The sequence below is a fragment of the Artibeus jamaicensis genome, unplaced genomic scaffold (assembly GCF_021234435.1).
Source record: "Artibeus jamaicensis isolate MK-2021 breed Jamaican fruit bat unplaced genomic scaffold, CSHL_Jam_final contig_471, whole genome shotgun sequence".
In the NCBI taxonomy this organism is placed as follows: domain Eukaryota; kingdom Metazoa; phylum Chordata; class Mammalia; order Chiroptera; family Phyllostomidae; genus Artibeus; species Artibeus jamaicensis.
The window spans coordinates 3,579,216-3,595,958 of record NW_026521850.1 but is presented as its reverse complement, the minus strand read 5'-3'; the positions used below and the strand labels follow the sequence as shown (position 1 = coordinate 3,595,958).

Below are 16,743 nucleotides of genomic sequence, written 5' to 3'. Positions count from 1 at the left end.
ACGCTTGGGCTGACTGGCAGGTTCGGAGACAGGTTCTGGGACGGACCCCCTGCGGGGACCACCTGGGACCCCCGTACCTTGACTCCGTCCAGCACCGCCTTGATGACCCCCTTCACCGACGTCACCACCTCTTTGTCTTCGGAGTTCACGCCTTCCAGCATCACCTGGTCGGACCAGCGGATGAGGTTGGCCAGGCTCTGGTACACTCGGCTGTAGCAGGACGCGAGCGCGGAGCTGAGGGGGGAGGAGACGCAACACGTGTCTGAAGCATGAGGTCATCGGACACACCCGCTCTGCACGCACAGGCCACGCCGCCCTGTGCTAACCGAGCTCTCCCTCCCGGCCCCTCCTCTCTCACCCACTGACAGTTTGGGGAGTGTTACATTCCAGTCTCTGGATACACTTCTTCATTTCTCCACTATATCTAAAAAGTCCATCTCAGTCATGAACACAGTTTTCCAAACTTCGCATCCTCTGCGCGATGGTGACAACACCCCCAGGGAGAGCCCGCCTTTCCCACCCGAGGTGCCAGTCCCTGGGCCGGGTTAGAGCGCCCAGTTTGGGGTCAGACTGAATTCGGGTCGGATGTGTCGCGGGAATCCCACGGGGTCGTGCAATCCGAACAGGCAGGACCGTCGCAGAAGCGGCCTTCCACCGAGAGCCCAGAGAGGTCTGTCCTTCGCTAGAAACCCACCACGGCATGGCCCCAGCCGCGCGCCATGAAGGGCACCTCAGGGAAGGCGAACCTGAGGTGAGGCCACCGCACGCAGGACCGAAGTCCCTGGACTTGCAGCGCCTCAACCGCCCCAGAGGGGAGGCCGGAAGAAAAACTTCCACGTCTCCCACAACATTTTAAATACCTGAAGGTAATTTCCCTAAGAATTATGAAGAGGATTATTTTTCCACTGTAGATGTTACACATTACAACAGGAGGGCAGAGATAGAGAAAATCTGTGGCCTGCTCCTTCCTCTTCTCTGAAAATTTCAAATAAAGAAGGCGGATATTTAGGAGTCAAAAATAGAATTTTGAGAGAAAAAAATATTGTCAGACATGGTTAAGACAGGTTCTGGAAACAAAACCATTTGCAACACGACCCCGAATTCCGAGCCAGAGAAGGAACAAAGCGGTTTTCCAGGTGGTCTAAATTCCCACGGCGCCAGCCCCCCGGGTCTGTGCACAGTCCAGCAGAAGGGGGGTTGGGCAGCAGGTCACAAGCCCCCAGCCCCTTAGAAACTGGTTCACGGAGGAGCCCAAGAGAGCCGGGCTGGGACGGGTGAATGACACAGGCGGGTGCTGTGAACGAGCAGGGGTGTTGGAGTCGGACCAGCCCTCTTAGGAAAGGGGACTGGGAGGGGGAGACCGGAAGTGCGGTGGCTCCTGGGCTGGCCTCCGGGGACGTCACCCTGAGGAAAGGCACTTCTAGCAGCCCTGCCCCTCCGCCCGGCAGGCCAGGTGAGGCCTTTGCCTCCCATCGGGGGGGCCGCCGCCGGCCACCACTGTGCTCTGCGGAGGCCACCCAGGCACCGGCCACTCCAGAAAGGACTGGCAGCGAGCAGACGAATGGGGAGGGGACAGTGCGATGTAATAACTTCTGTCCCTCTGGAGTGGTTCCATTTCCTGGGCAGTGCCTGCAGACTGGGGAGCTGTGCCCACCCCCACACTTCTTTGGGGAGCAGACCACCCCTCTGCATGCAGGGCTGGGGCATCCAGGAGGGAAAGGCCACCGGGGACCAGCTGCCGGCCCAGCTCTGGAGTGGCGCAGGGCCCTCTCCGGTGCAGGCAGGCACGCCCCGCTCTAAGGCCTCGGCGCCCCACTGTGCAGGGCACCCCACTGTGCAGGCGACCCTCCGACCTCCGTTCACACCCCACAGCCAGCTGCCTGTTCAAGGGCAGTCCCCCGCCATCCCGTGGGGGGAACCGTGGGGACACAGGGAAGAGCTGGCAGCAGAAGAGGCTCTGAGCAGAGGCCCAGAAAACTCCTCCTCAGCCTCCGAACTGCGTGTGTGCGTGTGTGCGTGTGCACTCGCGTGTGTGCTGGAAGGAATGAGAGGGAGGCGGAACCTAAGAGAAACACCAGAGGAAGCGGTTCGGCCATTTCGGCAGAGCAATGAAAACACCGATTCTCTGGAAGATTTCAGCAGGAACCCTCTTTTAAGTGGCGGTGGCCGAAGGGCCACCAGGAAAATGCAGACCCCCGCCCCCTACGGCCACGGCTGTGGCCAGAAGTCCCTCTTTTCCGCTAGGGAGCTCCTGCCGACACGAAGCCGTGGTCTGTGAAATAACCACAGAAACCGAAGCACCCCAACCACCACCACGTTCCTTTCACTGGGGCCCGTTCCCCATGGGCCGGGGCCAGCTCACTGTCAGAAGGCAGAGCACCCGCCTGGAGACCTCAGTGCAAAACACGGGACAGACACTGCAGGGACCCCCCCGTCCTCAGAAGCTTTCCCTGGTGTGGCCGCAGGCACGGAAGAGGGCCACAGGCACAGGGCAAAGCCACGTGGCCACTTCACCCTCCCCACCGCTGGTGCAGTGAGCTTCTGGGCGGAAGACTGTGATTGCTGGTGGCCGGTGGACACTGAGGGGTGGCAGCCTGGGGCACAGAGCACAGACACGGTCCGCTGCGTCTCTGAGGACAAACCCTGCACTTCGAGGCCAGTCCGGAACGCAGGTCCTGAAGGCATGGCCTTCTGGGGCCCTGCGGGCCCTGCACCGTCCTCTCGGGGAGCTGACTCGGGGGTGCGACTGGGGAACAGGTTCGGGAGGAGGGGTGCGGCCGGCAGGCACCGGGCAGCCCGGCGGGCACAGATCTCGCCAGCCTCCCATTGGAAGATTCCATCTCGCACCGCCTCTCTGTCTGCACTTCACAGTAAACTCGGGGCCAAGCTGCGGGCCCAAGCTGCGGGCCCCCTCCCGGAGGGGAAACGCACTCTAGTGATAAAGGTGCTGCCCTGCAGAAGCTTCCTGGGGCTGCTGACGCGACCCCACACTGGCGTCCGGGAACCCAGTCCTGCTGGGGAGGCCCCGGCCCAACACAGCCAACGTGTCATGGGTCGGCGTGCTAGCAAGGCTCTTCTCCACCTCCCTTCATCCCAGTTATGTAACAGTTGAGCCCTGTCAGTAGGCTACATGCTGACAGGGCTCAGTGTCATCCCGAGCTACGGCTAGCCTAGGGCACTCGGAGAAGTGTGTTCAAGTCCATGCAAACACGGCCATCGAGCTAATGCAAGAAAGTGACCACAGCCTTGCACTGAGGCTGCGTCCTGGTGGAGGCAGAGAGCTTCCTCCGTGTGAGGTCTCCTGGGTAACGGCGACCTCAGCCTTGGGAGAGCGTCACGTGACGTCCGTGGGGGAGAGGGCTCCTTTCTCCCCGGACCCTCTTCCTTGTTCCCAGAAGCCTGGAGTTTGAAGCCCCCCCAAACCCAGATGCCCTGAGGTCTCCCCCACTCGGACAGAGCCGAGGCCTCGGGAGCAGCTCACCTGTGCTGAATGCGAGGGTCGCTCTGCACCAGCGGCAGGATGGCCTCCAGCACCTTGCTGGCGGACCCTGGGAGCATCTCCAGCACCTTCTTGTCAATGGCCATCTTGTCCACGATGGTCTTAAAGTAGCGCAAGGCGCTGACCACCTCCTTCTCTTTCTCTTCCAGCCAGCTCAGGTTCTGAAAGGAAATGTTAAGCATAAGGAGGGAGGAGAGAGATTAAAGGGAGCTATTTTTAAAAAATAAAATAAAATTTCCTGTAAACTATCTTGAAATGAATGTAAATGGAAAAAAGGCTTCGTGCTGCAGCAGCCGAACCCGAGTCGTTTTCTGAGGACGGCCACCAGGACACAGAGGCCAGACGAGTGGGACGGGCTGTTCAGCTGCACAGAGACCAAGGGGGCTGGGGTCCCCTCTGCGACAGTGAGCTACCACCACAAATATGTTTAGGTGTCTCGAGGACTCCCCTGCCAACAGCTGTAGGAAGTGTAGGGATGACAGTGACGTCCCACGGCACATGTCTACCCAGTCAACCAAATTCAGAGACCCGGGCCTCTCCAAGACCCCAGGGCGTGGAGACCGGTCAGAGGCCCTGCGCTCACGGCCAGCTCTCCCAGATTCCTCCCCAAACTCCCACATTCAACCCAAAGACGCAGACCCTCTCGCAGCTGTGAGCACGGCCATGGACTGGGAGACACAGGGTCAGAAGTGGGGGATGCTTGGGGGTGAAAGGTGAAGGGGCCGCAGCCGACAGCTGTCATGGGGTCACGTGGCCCCACACTGAGGTCACGCTGAGCAGAGGGTGCTAATGGGTCCATGGCCCGCTGCTCCTGAGGAAAGATGGCCTCGGAGCAAAGGAGAACACAGAGCCCCGCCCTCCCGGGAGGCGGACTCCCAGGCCCAAGGTCCCTCCTGGACGGCGGGCGCCTGAGTCCCGTCAGTGGGGCCACCCCCTGGGGTCCCTCTCTCTAGACTGGGCCTGATGCCAACGACCCAGGCCCCTGCTGGCTGGCAGGGACAGGGACATCCAGGGTAGCCCAGGAAGCAGATACCTCCCCAAACAGAGACTCTACCAGCAGAACCGATGACCATGACCAGCGGGGTGTGGGAGGAGAGCGCCACCTGCAGGGCTCTCTGAGGTCCAGGGAACAGAGACACGGAAGCAACTGTAGGCAAAGGAATAATTTCTAGAAAAAGTTGCTTTCAATAACAATCTATAAACAACTAAGTAAATAAAATATAGTAAAAAGTGATTGTGAATCCAAACACTAGCTCTTTTCTTCTAAAATGATGAAGAATGTCATTTTAAATTTAAAAATTCTACAATTCCCAGTCAGGGCACATGCCTGGGTTGCAAGCCAGTTCCCTGCAGGGGATGCACTAGAGGCAACCATACATTGATGTTTCTCTCCCTCTCTCCTTCCCATCTAAAGATAAATAAATAAATATTTTAAAAAAATTTAAAAATTCTACAGTGGAGGCATTTATTCCACGGGAATATCAAAAGGAAAATACATAAATGGGGTGAAGAAGTAAACAGCGCCTCTGGTCAGGTGACTTTCCCAGGCCTGATTTAATTCCTCTCCACGGGTGCACCCCTAAGACGGGCTGTAGTTCCCACGGGAGCGCCCCCCGCCCGGGCCCCCTCTTCTTTTCCGGGCTCGCAGGACTGGCAGGCTTGCCGGCTGGTGGCCCGGCTCCCAGGGCCCGAGCACTGTGTCTGCACCCCACGGACGAGAGCCCTCCGTAACCCACCCGGGGCCAGCAGGGGCCCGAGTGGGAAGAAATCAGGGTGCTACGAGGCCACGGTCAGCCGGCCTGGGCAGACGGCGGTGGCCACAGCATGGCCACCTCAGCACACTGCCCATGAGAAGAAGCCAGCGATGATGAAAGGCGGGAGCAAGGGGCCGCCCTGGAAACAGGAGCCAGGCAAAAGGGCAGGGCCCTTCAGAGCACACGGAATCTCCATGTCCTTTGTGGAGAGACCACACCAGCCCCCGGGGAGCCGGGCCGCCCCAGGCCCCTGCAGAAGGAGCAATCTCCCCGCACCCTCAGCTGCTCACTGTAGCTCCCTGCAGGTGCAGCCAGGAGTCGGTCAGAGAGTTTAAGTGGGACTCCAGGCCGATTGTTCCCCAGGAGCAGGGCCTGCGGCCTCGGCGGTGCGGACGCTGCCCAGCGCACAGCCTCTGCCAGGCAGATGCCCCTCCTGCTGCAGGAGCAGGTACCACCACCGCCCAACGAGCCTGGGAAGCCCATGAGGGCAGCTGTGGTCACCGGGGAAGGCTGAGGTCACCACTGGGCTTGGGGACCAGTGGGCTTCAGGCGCCTCATGTGCATGAGGGGGAGGACAATTCCTGCTCTGGGGACAGAGAGGTGGATGTGGGGACTGAATGAGAACGCATATGGAAGCATTTTGTACCATTTGAGGGAAAAACAGATTTTGATGGAAAAACTTGGGCCAGAGCCCTGACTCTGTATATTGGGAAGAATAAGACCTTTTGCGTGGGAAGGGCCCGGGCGCAGAGAGACTGCCAGGCAGGTGCAGAGGACCTGGAGCCCGTACACCTGCCCCCGGAGCTGCAGTTCCCCACGTATTTACACCAGAAGAGCCGTGGACATAGACTTAGGAGAAAATGACAACGTATATGGGAAATATTCTCTAATTACTGTGAGCACTAAGAAGCAATAGACAATCAATGATGCTCGCAAAGACAGACTTAAAAGATTTCTCCAACGGAGTCTTCCAAGTTCACACGTGGGCGGCTCACCCAGCCTCTGCCCCACACTACACAACAAGCTCACGCTTGCTGTCTCACGCAGGTGACTTGGGGCAGAGCACAGCAACTTGGCCTTTCTTAAAGGGCAGCAATCAAAAGCCAGGCAACACTCCTCCTCCGAGAAAGATCATGCCCGCAGCTCCCTGCTGCAGGACAGGGCTGACATTTGGGGCAGGGAGCCCTTTGTCGGGGAGGGGACAGCTGTGGGTGTTCGCCAGCACGCCCAGCCCTGACCCGCCAGATCCAGCAGCTCCTGCTGCGCCTGCCCAGTTGTGACAGCTGAACGTGTCTCCGAACACTGCCCGAGGCCCCCTGGAGTTTATGGGAACCCCCTTAAGTACAGGACACGTTAGCACCCAATCTTCCCCCATGACCTCTCTCAGCACAACGAGGGGGGCTTCTGAGAACTGAGTGACTGAAATGGCTTCTCATCGGAGTTCGCCGGCAGACCGCGGGTGTCGGTGGCGCATTTCACTCCGGGCTGCCCAGACCGGAGGTGGGACTGACAGTCCTCCTGGGCGTGAGCACGGAGCTGGGCTCCGAGAGGCTGCAGAACAGGCTACGGTGCAGACCAGGTCTGCTGCTCTACCCCCTCCTTCAATCAGAGATCCGGGTCGGTCTGCCGGACACCGAACATTTCCCGCTCATTACTCTGCCTCTTGTTGTTAACAGATGGGGCGGGAAAAGTGATTCTCAGGTTTAAAACCTTCGTTTCCTCCACTTTTAGGCAGGGCCCTGAAAGCAAACTCGGGCCTGGGGAACACAAGGGCAGTCCCTCAAGTGACCACAGCTGCTGGTGACAGCAGCACAACACGGTGCTTCGGGTGACCGCCAGGGGTGAAGAGTCTGCTCGGCTTGCTTTTATTTCATGTTGCTAAGTTCAGTGTGTTTTTATGTTTGGTTGCGTGCGAGGTTAACGTCTAGATGTGGAGCTGCTCAGAGATAAACTTGGCTTTCACAAAGAGGAAGTGCAGCACCGCAAGTGTTTCCCCTTGGACGTCAGATCGCCTGGCTCAAACCTCAGCTTCACACCCCTTTCTCTGCCTGACTTTGGCCAAAACTCTACTGTCACTACAGTGCCATCGCCCCCACCCCCAGTGCTGTCACGGGGGTGACACAGGAGGCAGAGTGCAAGGTGCCTGGCATGGGCTGAAGGAGGCCAGGCGGACGCTGGTGGCACAGAGCGGCCCTGGCTCTGAGATGTCCTTCCCTGTCTCAGCACTCAGCTTGTCTCAGTGACTTGAGGAAAGGACAGCTGACCTTCATGAGGAGACTCCCTCGCTTCCCCCAGAACCCACTGGACCCAAGCAGCACACCCGACCAACCCAGAGAGGGCCCCCAAGCTCTCGCCACGGAGTGCTGCACTCTCGCCAGAGACCCTGGGGGCTGGACAAACTTACTGTTTACCCAAGGTCCCTTGGACTGTTTCTGGAACAATTAAGCCCACAGTTGCCACCCAAATGAACACGATGGTGCTGTAATAGGTTTTTTCCGTCCCCAAAACCACAGGCCAGGATTCTGCAGTAGAAGGCAAGGCAAACCCAATGTTCTTAACATCACACTGACCTTCTGCCTTTGAGACCCGGAAGCCCCAGCACTGGTGGACATAAATTCTACTGCCTGCTGCTCCAGATCCAAGGGGACAGGGTAGCCCTCTGGTAGGAATCTGTCTGTTGCCTCCTGGAAGAGAGGAAACCTGGATTCCTACAGAGCTTGCAATGGCCGTTTTAGGCTGAAGAAAGGGGTTGATGAAAATCAACAGCTACTTCAACACGTCTGGCTTGCCTGGCCCTGTGGAGCTTACTGGGGCTTGATGATATCGTTGGCTGGGATTGGTGGACTTCGCATGCCCCCGAGCACAGACACTCTGGGTGCGACAAACTGCCCCGTGCGCATGCATGCGCCTGGGTGATGCAGGGCTTTCTGGGGCAGGGAGGCAGTGCCATGGGGCGTGGGCAGGACGCGCCGAGCTGGTTTCAGTGCCCAGAAGATGGCACATCTACAAGAGGAGAGCTGCTCTAGCCAACCGAGCTGGACTCTGATGACCAGGAGAGACGCTCCCTCCCTACAGGCTCGTGCCGCCCAGGAGCGCCAGAGGCCCCGCCTGGCCCCGGGAACGCTGTGGAACAGGTGTCTGCACTGCCAGCTCAGTCCCCAGGGAAGGAACTTTAAAAAGCACGAACTCCCGTTGCTTGAAGCCAGAGGACACCTAGAAAGAGTCCGCTTACCTTGTGGACAGGCTTCTCCAGAATTTTCATGGACACGTCGGCCGGTTTGCCCTTCTTGGAGGGAGTCCTCTTGATCTTGGGCGAGTGGAATTTGTCCATCAGCTTCATGGTGAAGGAGGAGAGGTGGGAACGCTGAGAGTCTGAAAACAAAGAGGGTGTTGGCCGTGAGACGCGGGTGGGAACCTCAGGGGCCTTCGTGGGAAGGAGCGCCGTCCCCACACAAGCCGCCCCTGGCTGTGCAGTTACAGGAAAGGGATGTGTGGATTCCTTAAAACACGACTGCACGCTTCCGTTTCTGCCATTTCTGTCTCTAGGACAGGCTGGTTGTTCCAAACGGTGGCTGTCAAGGTCAGTCAGAATAAGTATGGGGGGACTTCCACCAAGATGGAGGCACAGGTAGATGTGCCGTGCCTTCTCACACAACCAAGTTTAGAGACAACTTAATATTAGCAACAGAAAACACAGCCAGAACACGGAAAATTGAACTTTTCGGAAGTCCATTAACAACAAATTCTTCAGCCTGACCGGTACAGGGCGAAACCAGCGGCTGGTGAAGCGGGATTGCACAGGAGGACTCGGTCAGACGGACTCAGGCGTGGAATCCAGGCGCAGGGTTGGACCTAGTGAGTGACCAAGCGAGCGACCAGGCGAGCGACCGCGGGGGAGACAGACAGCAGGGCAGCGGGGCTGCTTGTTGACTGTGGTCGCGCATTTGTGCGCGGGTGGACAGGCGAGGGAGTGGGCGGTTGGACCGGGGCCCAGCGGGTCCCCGCAGTGAGCGACAGTGGAGGGCGCCGCCATTTCCCCGCTCTGACCCCACCTCCACATACAGCGTCATAACCGGATGGTGGCCCCGGCCAGTGACACCTGGTGCTCCTCAGGTGAGAAAGAGAGGGGGTCTTCCCCACTCGCCCCACATACAGCGTCACAACCCAGTGACCTGGGAGTCCAAGGTGCCGCTTCTCACACTTAAAGGGCGCGAACAGACCAAAAATGGCGCAAGAAGAGCTCAAAGCCCCAGAGCCTATAGATCTAAGCGACCAAGAAATAGCAAAACTCTCAGACGCACAGTTTAAAACATTGGTGATCAGGATCCTCACAGAACTGGTTGATTATAGCCACAAATTAGACAAATATATGAAGGCGAAACTAATTGAAATGAATGGAATTGCACAGGACACCAATAGCAATGAAAAGGAAACTGGGACTCAAATCAATGGAGGGGACCAGAAGAAAGCAAATAATGGCTGAACAGAAAAGAGTCAAGAAGCAAGAATTCAAAGAAATGAGGAGAGTCTTAGGAACCTCCAGGACATCTTTAAACGCTCCAACATCCGAATTATAGGGGTACCAGAAGGGGGAAAGGCACAGCCACCAGGGGAAAACTTATTTGAACAAATAATAAAGGAGAATTTCCCCAATCAGGCAAAGGAAATAGACTTCCAGGAAATCCAGGAAGCTCAGAGTCCCAAAGAAGTTGGACCCAAGAAGGAACACACCAAGGCACATCATCATTACATTAGCCAAGATTAAAATGAAGGAGAGAATCCTAGAAGCAGCAAGAGCTAAGGGGACAGTCACCTACAAAGGAGTCCCCATCAGACTGTCAGTGGATTTCTCAAAAGAGACCTTCCAGGCAAGAAGGGGCTGGAAAGAAGTATTCCAAGTCATGAAATCCGAAGACCTACAACCAAGATTGCTCTATCCAGCAAAACTTTCATTTAGAATGGAAGGACAGATAAGGTGCTTCTCAGATAAGATCAAATTCAAGGAGTTCATCATCACCAAGCCCTTATTATATGAAATGTTAAAGGGACTTATCCAAGAAAAAGAAGTTAAAGAAACATGCACAGTGAAAGGACAACAAACTCACAGTTATTAACAACCACACCTAAAACAAAAGCAAACTAAAAGGACAGCTAGATCAGGAGTGGAAACATAGAAATGAAGATCTCAAGGAGGGTTAGCAACAGGGGAGTAGGAGGAGGAGAAGGGGGGAGAAGGTACAGAAAATAAGTAGCATAGACAGTAGATAGAAAATAGATGGGGGGGCAAGAATAGCATAGGAAATATAGAATCTAAAGGACTTGAGACACATGGTCATAAACTAAAGGGGGGGTAATGGTGGGGATGGGGGGTAGGGTGGAGGGGAATGCAAGGGGGAATAGAACAACTGTAACAGCATAATCAATAAAAAAATTTTTAAAAAAAAGAATAAATATGAAAGAAGAACCAGCAAATGTCCCCACGTGTCCTTACAGAGTTTACGTGGCGATCTAACCAGAGTCCAAGGGAGCAGGCCCAGCAGAAGGAACAGCAAAGCAGAACCACAGGCGTGTCGGTGGCAGGGACTGGGGAGCAAGGCCCTTTCGAATGAGCCTCTCCCCCCACTTTCTGGTGTGGGAAGTGTGACGGGTGACACCGGCACAGCCTCGGAGTCGGCGGTGGAGACCGACATGGAACTAAGGTGTTCAGAGCTCCCTGGGACACAGAGAGAGGCGGGGTGGTGCCTCCTGAGGTCACGCACAGCCCTCGGCAAGTCCTCCTCCTCGTGAGATCGGGAGCACACTTGGCGATTCCGCCTCAGACCCTGGAAGGCACTATGGTAAAAGGCGGGATGAAGGAAGGCCGCTCGGCAGACTTTTGTTCATTTTAAACCAGTTCATTGAGATATAAATCACATACGCAGTTGAACCACTTAAAGTGGAGTTCGGCATTTTTTTTAGAGTAAGTCACTGGGTTGTACAACCATCATCAGATTTTAGAACATTTTGTTCTCTACCAAACTGTGCCGCAGCCAAGGTGGCTCAGTTGGTTGGGCGTCCTCCTGCAGACCGAAAGGTCACAGGTTTGATTCCCAGTCAGGGCACGTGCCTGGGCTGCGGGTCTGGTCCCCCACTAGGGCGCGTGCAGGAGGCAGCCGGCTGACGTCTCTCTCTCACCCCGGTGTCCCTCTCCCTCTCCCTCCCTCCCCTCTCTTTGGGATCAATAAAAGGAAAGAGAAATTGGAGCCTCCTACTCTGCAGCAGTCCCTCTCCACCCGCCTCCCCTCCCCTCCGTCCAGGCCGCCGCCAGTCTGCTCTGTCTCTACAGGTTTCCCTGCTCTGGACACCGCAAACAGATGGGATACACGGTACAGGGGCTTTTGGGACTCGCTGCTTTCACATGTCTGGCTCGACGGGCCCTGATTCGCCGCAGTCACTCCTGGGATTCAGAATAGGTAAACTGAGGCAGAGTGATTCCTCCAGCTCCCCTCTGCCCTGCCTCTTCTGCTTCCCGCCCAGGCAGGGTGGGGCCTCCGTACAGTTTATACTTCCTTCTTTAGGCTTCAAAACGCCAGGCCTGGTCCCTGCACTCACGTGGTGGTTAGGAGGCGAGCCTGCAGGCACGCTGGGCTGGAGCACTCCGGCCGCCTCCCTAAGCCTCAGGCTTCCCTGGCTGCGAAATGGCACTGACAGCATCGCTCCTGAGGTGACCAGGTGGTGCGGTCCAGCAGGGCTGCCCGTGGACAGTGCAGTCGGCCCCTCCGCGCGCAGGCCCCGGCGCCCGCTCGTGCAGGGAGCTAACCTAACCGACCCCGAGGTCTGGTGGGGAGCCAGGCGGACAGGACGCTGAACCGCCCACTGTGCACAGACCTGCCTCAGGCAACCTCCTGCCTGGGCCCAAGGGACCGAGGGCCTCGCAGATGCCTCGTCCTCCTCCTGTGGCACCGCCCAGAGTTCCCATCAGCTTCCGTCTGTTCCTCTGCTTCCCTGTCTGGTGCTTCCTTCCACGCTGCCGCCATTGCTGCCCCCACCCCCTCCTTTCGGTACTGGCCTCAGCAGCACGCCCCCGAAGTCACAGCATACCCCTCTCCGGGCAGGTTCCCACGTCGGATGGGATGTCAGAGCAATGTGGTAATCCGGGACTTCCACCCTGGCAAGGAAGACTGAAAGCAGGGTGAAACGAGCAGACACAAATGGGGAAGTCTAGGCAGGACACACAGCTCCTCTGTTCCGCTTTGGTGGTCAGAGATGTCTGAGACACAGCCGGGCGGGCGGGCCGACTTCCGCCCCTGCAGCCTGCCATTCGGGCTGCTGCCCAGGCGGGCGTGCGGCTGAGGGGCTGGCCAGATTCCCGCCTCTGCCTGCCACCATGACCCAGGGTGCAACTGGGGTGGGCAAGCACGGTGCGGGGGCCCGAACACACCTCTCGGGTCCCTGCGTGTGCAGGACTGGTCCTGGTCATGACCGAGGGCCCGCTGAACCCAGAAGTGCGACACAGCACTCTCTCTGCTCTGCCGGCTACAGCCCGAGACGCTGCCTTGGGGCACAGCTGGGACTCAACACCAGCATTTAAAGAAAGCGCTGGGCCGACTGACAAATCTCTCCTCAGAGCACGTCAAAGCCCCTCACAAGAGCCAGCTTGAGCACATGGCGCGATACGCCAAGTGGAGGAAGCAGCTTCTCTGTCATGACAACCAACCCCAACTCTGCAAATTGAGGACAGCTCTAACAAGGACAGACATTGACTTGGAGGCTACTTGTCACTTTTTCCTTGAAACAATGGGTTAGCAACACAGGTTACAAGTGACTTGCAAGGTCACTGGAAGGAAAGATGCACCGAGTGCTGATAAAGGACAGCAATGACCAGTGACAGCAGCGTGGCAGGCAGCCACGGGAGGCAGCTCTCTCAGGGAAACACACACACACACACAATCACTCTCTCTCTCCCCCTTTCCCTGCCCCTCTTCTCTTGTCCTCCTCCCTCCTGCGCACCCATCACTGGGCCCGAGACACTCCCATCCTCTGCAGTGGGCCGAGAAGGCCTCGCCGCCCACTCTCCCGTTGCTCCCCGACTACTCCCTGAGAAGGCGCACTGCAGATGTCGTGTGTGTGTCTTCAGAGATTTTCTAGTTCTGACATTGAAACCAAACTCTGGGAGACTTCGTCCATGCGTGTTCGGATGCTTCTCCACGCACGGCTGGGTTATGATCACACGACCGGGTGTGACTGGGTGTGACTGGGTTGGGTTCCCAGGAAACCAGCACCAGGTACTCATGATTCTCATTTCTGTTTTTGTCGCCCCTCACTTTTTGTGACAGTGCGCACCCCTAAACTATACTCCGGGTAGGTCTGTGCACTGCACACGCGTGGTAGAACGCTGCGGATGTTCTCATGCTCTCCTGTTCTCACTCGCAGGCCTGCCGCTCAGCCCCGCGACGTGGGTGTGAGCGCTCTCGCCGTCCGTGCTGTGGCACGCCGGGTCCCCTAACAGTAGCTTTATCTCCCCACTCCCCTGTCAGTGGGCGTGACCTGACTTTCTAACCAGGACACATGTAGGAGCTCCCTCTGACGGGGACTGCCGGACAGTGGGCCGCCTGCTGTGTTTAACTTCACGGGTGTTGCCAAACGACTCTCCAGAGTGGCTGTGCCGACCTGCGGCCCCGCCAGCAGGTCCCAATCGCTCCACACCCCCCAATGCGTGGGGTCGCCAGGCCCGCACCCTTCCACGTAGCCACGCCTAACCGGAGGGGACGAGGGCCCCTTCTGTGGAAATGCCAGAAGGCAGCATCCGGCTGTGACCCGTCCGACCGGGGTGAGCAGCTCCAAAGGCCGCTGACGGCACCGACGAACAAGGCCTCAGACCGCTTCTCGGCGTGGCCCCCGCCGCTGGAGGTCAGGCACTCCCAACGGCTAGTCGGTCTGCCGGTCGTTTCTCCTAGGAAAGTGCGGCTGCACAGTGTCTGTTTAAAAGGCCGGAGTGCCACCGAGAGCTGGCACGTTCTGGTGCCACCGTCACAGGCTGCGAGTCCAGACACACAGCAGGCTGGACACGTCCTTTCTGACTGGAGGGAAGGAGGACGGCCCGGAGGAGAGGCACGAAGCTCGCAGAATGATGTCAACAAAACACACAACACACACACACACACCCCCCAAAGCCAGCCAAGTTCTTCCCAAGTAGCCGGCCAGGTGTCAGTATTTCATTCTCACATTTTCAACAGGCCCATGGCCGACCCGACAACCATCGCTGCCTGTGGGTGACAAATGTGCATAACAGCTGGCCTTTCAAACGTCACTTGGAGCAGCAGCTGGGGTCCCAACTTAGCAGCGGTTTATGTCGGGGCTTGACTTCACCCAGGGTGGGAGGAGTCTGTAAATATCAACCACACGAGGCACCATGACACCAGGGTCGGGGCACTACACTTCGAGGCAGTGCCCATGGTGACGAGCACGCAGCTGTCCGTCCCAGCGCTTTGGATGCGGAACCGCGGCACAAGTGGGAAGGATCCGTCCGTCCGGTCCCACCCACGTGATCCACACCCCCGGGAGGCAGCTTGAGGACAGTAGGAAGAACTTTCTTTTAACACACAGATTTCAGGTTTTACTTGCCCAGAATTTCACAGACTGATGGGAAGAGGGAGCTGAGCGCAGGGCTCACGGCTCACGGGCATGGCGGGCGGCAGAGCCGGGCAACCTGAGCTCAGCCACGTCCCGGGAGAGGCTGGTCACCTCTGAGCCCCTCCTCTGCAGAACGAGCATCACTCAGGACCTGATACGGACTGACTGTGGTCCTGTGCGTGAAGCGGCTGGCCAAGGACCTGACAGGCAGCAGACGCTCAATAAACAACGCCATTACTGGTATTTGATACTACTGCCAGGTGGCTGCCAACACTTAATAAGGCGAAAGCTAAAAATAGCCCCAGCCCAGCAGAATGGAAAGCGACCTGATGTTTCATTTTTTCCCAGCTTCCACATTACAAGGTCCTGTCTTACTCAACACAGAACTATTCATGTTAAAATAGCAGGAAAATAATAGTTGGGAGTTTTGCAACGCCAAAGGCTCTCCTGACATGAAAATCTGTTCATATTATCCACTTGTTCAGAAGGTCTACTGATAACTGTGGCGCTGCCGTGGGTGCTGATGGGAACAGTAAGTGTAGCTTCTCTTTTTTCAGCAACAAAAGTAAAATGACCTCATTTTAAAAACTCAAGCACTGCAAAAATACACAACACAGCGAGCGACAATCTCTCGTAATTCCATCTGTGGCAAAGCTGAAGTGTTTTTTTCCTTCGCCATATGTGGCGGGCCTTCCCCCACAGGAGCACAACGGGTGGCTGAGTAACGTCCTGCTGGAAGGCGGGCCACACCACACTCAGCCAGGCCCTGATGGACAGTCCCCACCTGCCCTCCACACGGGCTGCACTGGTGCACCCCCGCAGGCTTGCCCCATGGGGCGCCGGTACAATGGGCCAGACGCCTGGAAATGGGACTGCGGGGCAAAGGTGTGAGCACGGTAAGATCCGGTCCTGCTGCCGTGAGTGGGATGCAGGCAGGCGGGGACTGTGCCACAGAGTGAGGCTCGGGTGGAGGCCACAGAGGCGGAGTGCAGAGAAGAGGCCGGGCTTCCGAGGCCCTGCCACCCATGGAAGACACCAGGCTTCACCTTGGATTTGAGGCCGACCCGATAAGAGAGCCACCATTTTTGTTTTACTTGCATAAATGGTAAGAATTTAAAGGATTCATAGCGGAACAGATTATTTCATCAGAGATGACATCCACCCAGCCAATGGACAGATGACAAGGAGCTCAACTACACTGTCATCAGGAAGTCATGAATTGAAACTACAAGGTGACCCCACGACCTGCACACGGGGACGGACACGCAGAGGAAACAGGAAGTGCCGAGGGTGGGCGCGGGCAGGGAGCAGCGGGCACTCTCCGCGGCTGGGCGATAGCCGCACACACGCACCCCCCACCCCCCGTGGCTGGGGCCACGGCCTGGCCAAGGGGCCACGGAGCACGTCCTAAGGTGCATGCCAGAGAGTCAAGCAGCAGCACCCAACGCCCATGGACAGGAGAGGCCCGCCCACTGTGCCTCACACACGGACGCCCACGTAGCGTGACAATGAACAGTCAACACCCACGCACAGTACGAATGAATCTCACAAGTGCAGAAAGGGGACAGGCACAAAACATGTATCTTGTATGATTCCGGTTATATGACTTAGAACACAGGCAAAGCCATCACTGGTTTTAGGGGTCAAGGCACACTGAGGGCGGGCGGGGACGGGCAGAGCCCACGCGGGAATGGGCTGTGGCCTGTTTCTGGTTTGGACTCAGCCACACCGGTGGGTCTGCCTGTGACAAGGCGGCCAGCTGGACACCCACCAGGCGCGCTTTTCTGATACGTGGTTTACACGCATACAGGCTGAGGCAAACTAGACACGGAGGTCTGTGGTTCTCTACAAAAGAGCTCACGGTTTTTACACAGGCCA

The 16,743-nt window shown here is 57.4% G+C and overlaps 1 protein-coding gene across 7 annotated transcripts in view; it reads right to left on the bottom strand.

Moving 5' to 3' along the window:
• RAPGEF1 (Rap guanine nucleotide exchange factor 1) overlaps positions 1-16,743 on the bottom strand; it is a 110,243-nt gene that overhangs the window by 43,778 nt on the left and 49,722 nt on the right. For 4 of the 7 annotated variants that reach the window (XM_053667632.1, XM_037158517.2, XM_037158515.2 and 1 more), the window contains exons 2-5: positions 8,486-8,625; positions 7,824-7,937; positions 3,482-3,660; positions 78-234 (exon numbers count right to left, since the gene is read on the bottom strand). In XM_053667632.1, coding sequence (XP_053523607.1) covers positions 78-234; positions 3,482-3,660; positions 7,824-7,937; positions 8,486-8,625 — 590 coding nt within the window. Of the gene's footprint in view, positions 1-77; positions 235-3,481; positions 3,661-7,823; positions 7,938-8,485; positions 8,626-12,333; positions 12,569-16,743 lie in introns of those variants that run through there. The other 3 variants (XM_037158518.2, XM_037158516.2, XM_037158509.2) reach the window with 2 other exon arrangements.